This window comes from Leucoraja erinacea, chromosome 9, assembly GCF_028641065.1.
Source record: "Leucoraja erinacea ecotype New England chromosome 9, Leri_hhj_1, whole genome shotgun sequence".
NCBI classification, from domain to species: Eukaryota; Metazoa; Chordata; class Chondrichthyes; order Rajiformes; family Rajidae; genus Leucoraja; species Leucoraja erinaceus.
In genome coordinates, this window is record NC_073385.1 from 59,825,960 (window position 1) to 59,838,080 (window position 12,121).

Here is a 12,121-nt window from a genome sequence, read left to right on the forward strand (position 1 = left end):
GTAGTCTGCTTGGCCTGAAGCGGAGGTGATGTGATTACTGGAGACGTCACGCCCAAGTAGGCAACAACAGGGTGACGAGTCCTGAGTGGTCCTACCTTCTCCCTGGTTATACTCTAGTTTTAATTGTAGGTGTAAAAGGTATTCGGGTTTTCGTTACTCTGACACGCCAAAGCCGTTTAATGTCCCATGTTGGCCTTTGTAATCGCCTGCTGAAACTCTTTCCCGTTTGCTTTATATTCCTCAAAAACCCTGTCTACTTTCATCTTCGTAAACCTTGCACACACTTTTGTTTTCATTTTTGACCACGTTAACCAAAGGTCCTATAATCTTTGACGTTTACAACGTCTTTGGTCCCTACTTTTCCCATTCTTCCCCCCCCCCCCCCCCCCCCCTCCCTACTGGACCATTCTGGTCATCAACTTGATCAACTGGGCGTTAAACGACTCCACTGATGCGGGTTTATCCAATAACATCTCCTTTGAACGTTCCTTTCCGAGCTGCTGCCCAATAATGTTGTAATTTACATTATTCCAATTCAGTACCTTCCGGATTGATCCCTTTCAAATAAATCTAAACACTTTTGGAGTTGTGATCAATATATCACAAAAGGTCTTCCGCTGAAACACTAGTTTCCTGTTCAGGTTTATTTCCCAACACAAGATCCAGTATATCCCCTTCTCGGGTTGGACTACCCACGCACTGCTTCAGGAAAACATGTGCTCTATGTAGCTCATATGCCACTATCCAACCTGAATAGTGAAAGGCAGCATCAATAATGTTATGGTTAACCGTAAGGAAGATCCCTTAACACATTGGGGCAGAAGGGCACACCAATAACGAAGGTGCGGTTAGGTATACTAGGTAACATGAATCTTATGTTGAAATACTCAACATGTCGTACGATGTAGGTGGACAATGAAACAGAGATAGCGTTTCAAGTCAAAACGCTCACTTCTCTTTCGTGATCTCACCGTCCATACAGGCTCAATGGGTTGGCTGACCATGCTTGCCCCAGTTTACCCGCTATATGTTATTGAGGGAGATGTTAGTAATGTTTTTTTTATAAAGAATCATCTTTATGTTTTAACATGTTTATGGGTGTCTTTTCCGCAAACCGCCGTTATGCACATTATTTATTTCCAGTTTTGCTTTACCATCGTAGTCAAATAGGGCCGTTGCACGTAAGGTCATCAGGTCAAAGGGCGTGATGCACGGAGTGGCTCAATCCTTCTGGAGTACAAAGCAGCTTCCAGCATACACTAGTAACACACGCAACACAGAAAAACCGCACAAATATTCATTTTTTTTGCACTGTGAAAAGTTGTGGAATTAGGGGTAACCGTGAGTTAAAACCGCCAAGATCATTGCAGCTCACTGACTTGCGAAAGAGCAGCGTGCCGGCGGATAGAGGGCAAGTCCCAGCCCACGGCAGCCCGGGGATGGAGGGTTACTGAGCGCTCTGAACAAAATGCTCTAGTATCTCTGCTCTGAATGCGAGCACCAAGGTGTAAGCGACCGAAGGAGCGCATCCCTCGGGACAGCCCCCACTCCCCCCGGGGGACAGCGCTGTGCGGACACGGCCGCCCCCCGCCCCATCTCCCCCAGTGCGGCCGCACTGTCACGGGCTGTGGATCGGCAGCGCCCACACACCGGGCCGGGCAGTGGCCATACGGGGACGAAAACCCGGCAACGTCCCCGTCAGCTGCTGCAGGGTTGACGACAGTCTGGTCCCTCCGCCCACCCAGAGTCACTGACCGCTCTGCACCGGCACCCTGACCCTCACCCCCCTCCCCCGACCACCTCCCCCCCCCCCCACCACCGCCCCCCCCCCCCCCCACCACCCGGCAACGTAACCCGTCAGGTGCAGCAGAGTTGAGGACAGTCTGCTCCCTCCGCCCAACCAGAGTCACTGACCGCGCTGCACCGGTACCGGCACCAGCTCCCCAGGCGAACCAAACCTGCAGCCGCACATGGCCGATTGGGGGAAGGGTTAGTGGGAAGGTGGGATGCAATTGGCGTTTCACATTAACTCAGTTTAAACAGTTTCACGTTAACTCTGTTTTCAGTGAAGAACACGTGTAACGCGCTTGTACAAAGTGACTTTGTTTCATTAGTAGTCTGGCAAAGCGAAGACAGTTCAAACATTACAATGCCAGTGACGTCCGGGAAACAGGACAATGAAATGTCGTCGTTTGTTTAAGGGTACTAAGTTTCCCATAAAATAACGTCAGTGGAATCCCTACTGACGAGCGTAGTATTTACCAGTAACATATTACTGAAAAAATACAGCGTAGATCAAAATAACTTTAATTAAACGGTAAACACGTTTTGTTTTGATTTGCGTATTGCTTCAATGTATTCAATTCCATTTCGTTTACGCTTGTTTTGATAAAACAAAAACAAAATAGTTACTTAATTGGATTTGATGCCTTGCTTGCTCTGCAACACAGATCATACAATTACGTCACCCTTTAACAAGGCTCGACTTTGTCATTGCTAATTATATCGGCTATTTAATAGTTAACGATATTAATCACAATGTTTTTATTGAGGGCATCTTAGATTACCCAAGAAACGGATCAAGTAATGACAATCAATATAACAAATGTCTTGGCATCTTATAAGGAGCAAACTGAGAAGTTTTGTTCCCAATGGAAAGGTAGTTAATAATTATAAGAACTGAGAAAGTCGGTTGTGTATTGAACATTACAGATCACTGGGTTTAACTGTAAAAAATCAGAGCTAGGCCGCACGCTAAATAGTTGTCCCACAAAAAGAAATTAAAGTTTGGAGTTTCCATTCTAAAAAGAAAAACTGATAACTGGGTAGTCGAACATTTCACGATTAAGATCGTCAAGGTAAGGGATATTAAATGTCCATCGGAGGACAGGGTTACCAATTAAATATCAAGAATGCTAGAACAAATTAGCAGGCGGAATGCTGGACAGAAATTGTGCGCCTAGATTGTTTATAGGTACGGGAAGACCCCTATTTCCATTCCGAACGTATGACATGGCAATTAACATTGTTCAATGCCTATTATTGAATCATCTTCCACTGTTACCTTTGGCAGATGCCAGTATTTGAATCAAAAACATTTTCCGCTCATGTAATCCTGCACTGGCTGCATACATTTGAAACTGGGAGCTAAATTTGGAAAGATATGAGCGTGAGATATGACTTGTTACTTTACACGAAATGTTGCATCCGTGCATAAACTATGTTTTGCATCACTTCGTGTGATCAGCTTTACATAGACCAAACTTCCCACCGTTGACTCCACCTACACTTCACGCTTCATTGGAATAGCGACCAACATAATCAAAGACGTGTCTCAACACGGTTACTCGTCCTTCTCCGGTTCCCATCCGACAAAAGTTAGAGAAGCTTGAAAGCGCGCACCTTCAGACTCATGGTCACCTTCTCCCCCTCTATTCGGTCCTTCTATGAGGCGGGGTACTGTCCGATTCACCTATACCCTATTAAGGATATCGGACTTTGTTTATGGAACTGATGCGTTACAATACTGAGAATTATATTCCACAATCCGTGTCTTCTATTTTGATCTATTTATTGTGTCTTAGTTTGACTTGATTGGGTTAATATAGATATATCTGATCTGTTTGGATATGACGCAAGACAAAGCTTTTTACGATACCTCGGTACACGTGACACTAATATACCTAAACCTAAGATTCAAGTCCCAAAAAGTCGTCTGTCCATCTCCCTCCACAGATGCTACCTGGCCCCCCTGAGTTCATCCGGCACTTTGTTTTTTCTCATGGTTTTGCTCAACTCTTCCTGAAACCCTCATCCCTCGACACAATTCACCATTCCAATGTTGTGCCCCTCCTCAATCCCACATGCACCTGTTGCACATCAGCGCTGCTGCATAACAGGTTCCAAGATTCTTTCGTCACCAAGGCTGGCTCACCTGAAGCAGAGCAGCTCTCGCAATGGTAAATCTGATGCTCAACCGTGTTGACAAACGACCTATAACTTGGACGAGTGACGGAATCTTTCGGCAACCACCCTCCTCCCCTTTCACCCCCTCTACCTTCCAGTATCTGGACAACCTCCCCCAAGCCCAACCACCCGTATCCATTAGCTCTCTCCGTTAAACCCACATTGCATTTCCACCCCTCTCTGCTCATTTAATATTTCCGGGAATATACACTCTTTTATTTGACCAGGGATAGTTTGTCCCGACAATTCCCAGTCATATTCTTGAATTTGTACCACCGGAGTCCCTATATGAATGAAAATTGCCTTGTGAGCTACCAGTTGATTGTTACTGATAGAAAATAAAATATGTTGGCTGTGTGGGAAGACTCCTGATCGGTGGAACTATACTGCCGCTTTCCTGTCAACATTATTGCAATGACTAATCAATGAGCACGTCCCCAATTTATGCTGCTGCATGCGATTGCCCAATAAATTTGGACGCGCGATTGGCTGTGAGATGTTTCGATACACCACAAGGTTACATAACCGGAAGTTTAACTCTTCTCTCAGATTCGACTCCGAGCTCGCCACGAAGGTTCACATAGGTCGAACAAGAGGGGAAACTCGAACAAATGGCAACCACACAGTATGGCCAACGTCCCAAGTACGACAGCGGCGAGAATGATGATTATGAATCGACGACTTTAATCCGCTGGAACAACTTCGAATTTTGTGGATTTAGTTTGAAGATCGCTCGAATGATGGATTCAAGATTGGGTATCTCCTCGTATATTTGGGACGCGGTAAGTCCATTGCGTTAGTCGTGTAGAGAAACAAGCTAAATATAATGCCACATATCTTATCAGTTTAGCGGATTCATGTTATCCTTTTCTTCCTGTTTTCTGTTACTATGAAATACATTTCCTGAAAAAAAAGTCTAACAAGCACATCAGAGATAAGATACCGCGCATACGTCCCACGAATTATAAAAACATATTATTTTTAACCTATCAAGTGCCTTATGTTGAGGGACTTTTCTGCAGAAAAAAAAGGTGAAATTATCGATCAACCTGATAATCACGTATCATCATGCCTAGCCTGCATTTCCACCCGTTACGTCCCCGCCGACCCCCCTTACGATTTCACGCATGTGATCCCAGCTGCTAATTGAACATCAAGCCCCAGCCCCGCACTAATTTCCGACGCTCGCGGTTTAACAAAAAGGCATCGCATTAGTAAACATCGTCGATGCACAGGTCACACGAAGAATAGGGCAAGGCCCACTCCCCTTGCATCTCTGTATCACGATGTGCAGTTGCGTCCGATGTGCGGCCCATTCATCGAGCCGCCCATTCATTGACGAAAGGTGCGAGAGAGATGCTCCCAATTGTTTTAAGCGTGTTATGGAGATATTCAGCCTAACTCCATCCTAAATTGTAGGCGGGCGAACCAATCCTCCCTCCTCAGAATCTATCACAGAGTCAACCACTGAAAGCTATCACAAAGATGAACCGGAATTGCGCTCCATTTATTCCGCATTTGTTAGATAGATTCCAATTGCCCTGGCCAACCCCCTTCCGTTTAACCTAAACTGGCTGCTGAAATGTCCTTACATCATTCGGGGGGATTAAACTTTGAATGATCTGAATTGGTGAGACGCTTTGAGATATCCTTGTGCTGTGGAATGTTCTCTGCAAACAGACCTTAAAAGAAGGTCAGCCCCACACTCATTTGTCTGGATTAGGAAGTAATCGGAGTTCCTCTTTCAACTGTCTTCTTTAATCTCTGCAAATCGTTATTTGATCTAACTTCCACAATCTAATAGTTGAGCCTTCATGTTTCCAACCTTTTCAGGGCGTTTCTCTTTGCCAGTACTTTGAGAAGGAGGACGTCAGTTTCACTGGGAAGAAAGTGATTGAGCTGGGATCCGGCACTGGAATCGTAGGCATATTAGCAGCTCTGTTAGGTGAGTGTCAGCTTCCGTTAATCAGATGTTATTGCTGAATGGGAGATCTGTCAATGGCTCGACGGGATGATTTCGTATGTGACAATTCGCGTTCAATTCCTTTCCGATTTGGGAAAAATAATTTCCTTATTGTAAGCCTTTCTTCGTTCAAAAGACGTTGAAGCGTCGGTTAATCTGTAGCAAAAATGTCACGATGTAACTGTTGATATTCGGCAACAGTTCAATGGAAAAGGAATACCTCCGGGTTTATATTTGAAACATTGCAGTTTGGTAAAGCTGTTGCCTAATGATTCGGTTCTGAATTCCACCGGTACTTGTCTTTGATTAGGATGCTGCTTAATCTGGTCATATTTCAAATGTAAAACAAGATAACTTATCTTTACGATTGAATCGATTACCATAGAAACAGGCCACTTGGCCAAACTCGTTCATGCCGACCATTGGGCACCTATTGCCCAGCACCTGGTGCATAGCCCATCACAAACTATACGATTCAATGTTCATTCAGCCACTCCCTTAGTCAGTGCAGGCGAGATACGCACTGTCATCTGGGTGGTGATGGTCCTTCTCATATCTATTTTGAATCTATTCCCCCTTCGCCCATGTATTCTAGTTTTATCTACCTCTGCTAAGGGGACACTTTTCCTGCAGTCTTCTCTCTACACTATGTTTAGAGATCCAGCTGAGAAACAGGTCCTTCGGCAGTTCGGCCCACCGAGTCCATGCCGACCATCGATCTCCGTTCACACCAGCTCTATGTTATCCATTCTCTAAACACTAGGGGCAATTCAACCTGTACATCACACATATTTTTATTTTTAATCTCTTCCTTTCTAGGGTCAACGACAAACCTTCTCGAGTTTTTCCTCACAACTGAACTGCTTCACCCTAATCAATATCCCGTGAATCTCCGCAATACCCTTTCCAGCGCTATCAAACCCTTCTTAACTCATGGTGAACAGAAATGCACGCAGTAACCCATCTGAGGTCTGACCAAGATGGTAAAAGTAGGAGTGTAACCTCCTACTTTTGCATTCAATTCACCAACTAATGAAGGCGAGTGCTCGGTATGCTATCCAAACCACGTTGTCAATCTGCATTGGATCGAAGGTCCCTCTGTTCCGCAAAATTCTCCAAGACCCTGCCATGGTGTATATCCCAGCTTCATTAATGCTCGTAAAATCCATCACATCACATTTATCTAAATTGAACACCAACTGTTATTTATCTACCAATTTCGCACTGTCTCTCCACAGACTTAGACTATCTTGTGTAAGATCGACAACTCGATCAGTTTCGCACCAGCAATACCCACTACCAGCAATCATAGAAACATAGAAAATAGGTGCATGAGGAGGCCATTCGCCCCTTCGAGCCAGCACCGCCATTCATTGTGATCATGGCTGATCGTTCCCTATCAATAACCCGTGCCTGCCTTCTCCCCATATCCCTTGACTCCACTAACCCCTAGAGCTCTATCCAACTCTCTCTTAAATCCATCCAGTGATTGGGCCTCCACTGCCCTATGTGGCAGGGAATTCCATAAATTCAGAATTCTCTGGGTGAAAAAGTTTTTTCTCACCTCAGTCTTAAATGACCTCCCCTTTATTCTAAGACTGTGGCCCCTGGTTCTGGACTCGCCCAACATTGGGAACATTTTTTCCTGCATCTACCTTTCCAGTCCTTTTATAATTTTATATGTTTCTATAAGATTCCCCCTCATCCTTCTAAACTCCAGTGAACACAAGCCTAGTCTTTTCAATCTTTCCTCATATGACAGTCACGTCATCCCAGGGATCACACTGCACTGCCTCAATCACAAGGATGTCTTTCCTCAAATTAGGAGACTAAAACTGTACACAATACTCCAGATGTGGTCTCACCAGAGCCCTATACAACTGCAGAAGAACCTCTTTACTCCTATACTGAAATCCTCTTGTTATGAAGGCCAACATTCCATTAGCTTTCTTCACTGCCTGCTGTACCTGCGCGTCAACATTCAGTGACCGATGTACAAGGACACCCAGGTCTCGCTGCACCTCCCCCTTACCTAACCTAACCCCCATGATCATGGCTGATCATCCTAAATCAGTACCCTGTTCCTGCTTTCTCCCCATATCCCCTGATCTAACTTTCTCCTGAATATATTCAGTACCTGCATGCTTACTTTCAGTGACTGATGTAGAAGGGCAACCAGGTCTCGTTGCACCTCCCCTTTTCATAATCTGACACCATTCAGGGAATAATCTGCCTTCTGGTTCTTGCCACCAAAGTGGATGACCTCACATATATCCACATGCACGATATTGATTTTCTTTTTTCTCACTATCTGACGCACCCATGCATGGTATGATCTGCATGGTAGACACAAAATGCTGGAGTAACTCAGCGGGTGAGGCAGCATCTCTAGAGAGAAGGAATGGGTGACATTTCGGGTCGAGACCTTTCTTCAGACTGACGTCACCCATTCCTTCTCTCCAGAGATGCTGCCTGTCCCGTTGGGTTTCTCCAGCATTTTGTGCCTACCTTCGATTTAAACCAGCATCTGCAGTTCTTTCCTACAAGTTTAAACGCGATCTGAGCGGTCCGTTTTTCACACAGGATGGTGATGACTATCTGGCGTTCAGGAGACATTTGGGTCAGATACTATTTACAACGTTTGAAAGTCTTCCGGCAGGTACTCTGGCAGAGAATGAGCAGAAGGACACGGCCCGAACGTGGGCAGATGGGTGAAAGTCGATGGGTATAAAAATCGACAAGGATGACATGGGTGGTAGGCGCCATTTTAGTGCCGTGCGTTTCTGATTCTGGACCTCCAGTTTTATGTTTCCCAACCTCTCGCCAGTTGTTTCTGGGAGAGGGCTCCCATCAGCAGAATCTGAGGTTTGTAAACACAGGGGTATTCGCGATTTTATTTACATATTTATTCCATCCGTCTGCGGCGAGAGGTAATATTTCGTTTCCACAAACCCAGTCCAAGTGCCGATGTTTTCCAAGGATAACCGTGAATTAAACACTGACTTATTCTTTTGTTCTCAGGTGGTAATGTTACAATGACGGACAAACCGGATACCTTGAAGCAAATAAACAGCAACATAGCTGTCAACATCCCTATTGCATGCCGACACCGTTTAAAAGTTAGTTCGCTGATTTGGGGAGAAGATCAAACTAAATTTCCCAACGACTACGACTTCATTCTGGGCTCGGATATCGTCTACAGTTCGATCTGCTACCCGGCGCTGTTGGAAACACTGCGTTATCTCTGCAATCAAGGGACAACGATCTATCTTTCCTCCGAACTCCGATCCGGGAATGGGTCCATTCCTTTCCATGACGTCATCCTGCCTGACTACTTTAACTGCGAGGTCGTGACTAAATTGGAGCCTAAATGCATAGTTGTGTACAAATTGACTAAAATTAGTTCAGGGCAAGTTAAGAAATAGGGATCTCAAACGGATGTATTTGTCTTTCGCTTAATAACGCATACATCACATGTAGCAAGTATATACATTTCCACTAACACGTCAAGCATTATGCAGATCCTCTAATATGCATTACTACATTACCTATGACAAAGATTTATCTGTAAACCTAACTATGAGACAAGGGGAATTGTAGACGCTGGAATCTTGAGTGTACCACAACATGCTCCAATAACTCCGCGGGTCAGGCGGCATTTCTGGAGAGAATGAATAGGTGGCGTTTTGGGTCGGGACCCTTCTTTATACCACAAACATCGCTTGCCCATGCTGCTTGACCCGCTGAGGTACTCCAACATTTTGTGTTTCACTAAGAAAAACATTTCACATTTTTTTCAATGATAAATTGAACATGTTTGGTGCCATTATTTGTTATAGAATTCCCTGATGCATATCCATAAGCGCAGGAAGACCAGCAGAACTTATAAGTCAAGTTCAATTCGACTGCTTACAAACAACCCTGGATATGAAATGTAAGGTACTCTGTATTTTACATACATGAAAGTAGGCATGTTACTGCGGCGTTACTAGAGCAATAAACTCTGCGTAAATAAGCAAGTCCAACGTGCGATGTTTTTTTTCAAAAACCATTTATCAACGCGAGAATAATCATTGTTTTAAATAAACCAGAACGTGTCAGTGAGATAGGTTGGCGGTGAAGTTCAAGACGGATTACGGTAAACTATCTGATGTGATTGGAATCTACAGTCTTTATTTGATGAAAACGATTTTCAGTATCTCGGCAACGTGACTGGTCTTGAAAGCCACTCTGCTCTCAGTCCGCTCACGGATTGGCGAATTAAGCGGAGAGCAAGCCCGCGTCCATAGATCCTCCAGGAACTAATACCGAAAACTAGTATTACATTTGGTAGATCTGCCCGCGATATGTCCGTGAGGGGACGTTCCTGTTTTCTGTCGCCACCCCGGGTTTTCTCCAGTCCAGTAGAAGGTTGAGAACCACTTGTACATTCTGGGAAAAGAATAGGAGCTTTCGTAAACATTCACCCCAGAAGCAAGAAGAGGCGAGCAATCTTCCATGAAGTCCTGCCGTCCACGTGGCGTCATCCGACGAAACAGTTATCCTTAAATGAAAAAAAACATTGGACGTAATTAGATTAGGCCTGGTTGGGGACTTCCGTGTACTCGTCAAAGATGGTTGGCAGTAATGCCAAACTGCTCCGTCGAAAATAACTACCGGATATGCATTGAAGAACGAAACTTCCACCCTTTTCAATATCGTTGGTGGTTCATCCCAGCCAAAACCTATTGAAACCAGGTTATTCTACCCGGAGCAGAATGGGTCGTGTTACACGGCAGCATTCCTGTGCTAAGTCTGATAGAATACTGTAATGACTAACTTTGTCGCTTAATGGTAGACTCAAAGACGGCAGGCAGGAGGAATTTCACCACCACAATTGGTAACCTCTGACAATAATATTGTTCTCTCTGCTTCCATTATCAAGGTAGATTACCCTACCAACGCTGTTTGAACGTCAGCTGTATCAATGATTCCTCGAGCAGCTGCAATGGGCCATGGAGCTGTACAGTACAGAACGGAATCTTCAGCCAATCGCTTCTAAATTGACCATCATGCATATATATACTGATGGCAATTGCTGTTTCCCTCTTTGCACTGCTCATTCATGTGCCTGTCCAGATGTTTTACAAAATCATGCTACTCTTCCTGTTTCCATCACCTTCACCCTCAGAACTCATTTAACCACCCACCCCCGACATAAATATGTTATCTCTTTGACACTGTTTATACCATGGCAAACTTTAGCTATCTACCACATCTATGCGTCACGTAGCTTTATACAATTTCATCATGTCACCACTCAGACGCCTTCGCTCCAGGGAATACACAGCCCAGCGGCTCTAGTTTCTCCTAATAAATCCAGCCATCGAATCCAGGCAACATTCTTGTGAAGGCACAAGGGATTGCAGACGTTGGGAGCAAAACGCAAAGTGGTGAAGGGCGTCAGGCAGCATCTTTGGAGGGATGTGTAGATAACGTTCTGGTCTAACGAAGGGTCTCGGCCGAAACATGCTTGTGAATCTTTTCTGCACCCTCTCTAGCTTAATCGCGAGATTCCTATATCGTATATAGGTTCCTATATTGTGGCGATCTGAAATGCACACGATACTTCCAGTGCAGCCAAACAACTGTTACACGACGTCCCAACTTTATACCACTTGTTTTCGCCGATGAAGGTAAGGTTTACCATCTCAAAATACATCGCGTTGCACTTGTTCCCAATTAAGTCCATCTACCATTCCTTTGCCCTCGTTTCCAGTTGATCAATATCCAGTTGTCACCTTCGCCCTCATTTTTCACTATGCACCATGCCATCGACCTGGGTGTCATCTGCAAACTAACTAATCACCAACCTAATAATTAACAAAATCATTAACATATATGGCATACAACAGAGGAGCCAGCACTGATCCCTGTAGCGGACCGTTGGCTACATGCCACCAATCTCAACAAAATGACCCTCCATTACTTGTCTTTGTTTCCTATATCAAGTCAATTGCGGGTCCAATGTGTTCTCAGCTTCTGGCCCGTCTGCCACCCGGGTCTTATTGAACTCCTGCCCTCATCAATCTTGTTGGTCACCTCTTAAAAGATCAAATAAATTCATGAGACATTACTTCCCATGCACAAAGCCATGCTGCCTATCCTTGATCTATCCTTGATTTTCCAAATGCAAGTTATCCTGTCCCTCAG

The 12,121-nt window shown here is 44.7% G+C and overlaps 1 protein-coding gene across 1 annotated transcript; it reads left to right on the forward strand.

The window, feature by feature from the left end:
- Positions 1-4,117: 4,117 nt before the first annotated feature.
- Positions 4,118-12,121, forward strand: LOC129700448 (EEF1A lysine methyltransferase 3-like). Its single transcript, XM_055640944.1, has 3 exons — positions 4,118-4,748; positions 5,800-5,911; positions 8,951-12,121. The coding sequence occupies exons 1-3, from the start codon at positions 4,578-4,580 to the stop codon at positions 9,352-9,354; spliced, it is 687 nt and encodes a 228-aa protein (XP_055496919.1). The 5' UTR covers positions 4,118-4,577; the 3' UTR covers positions 9,355-12,121.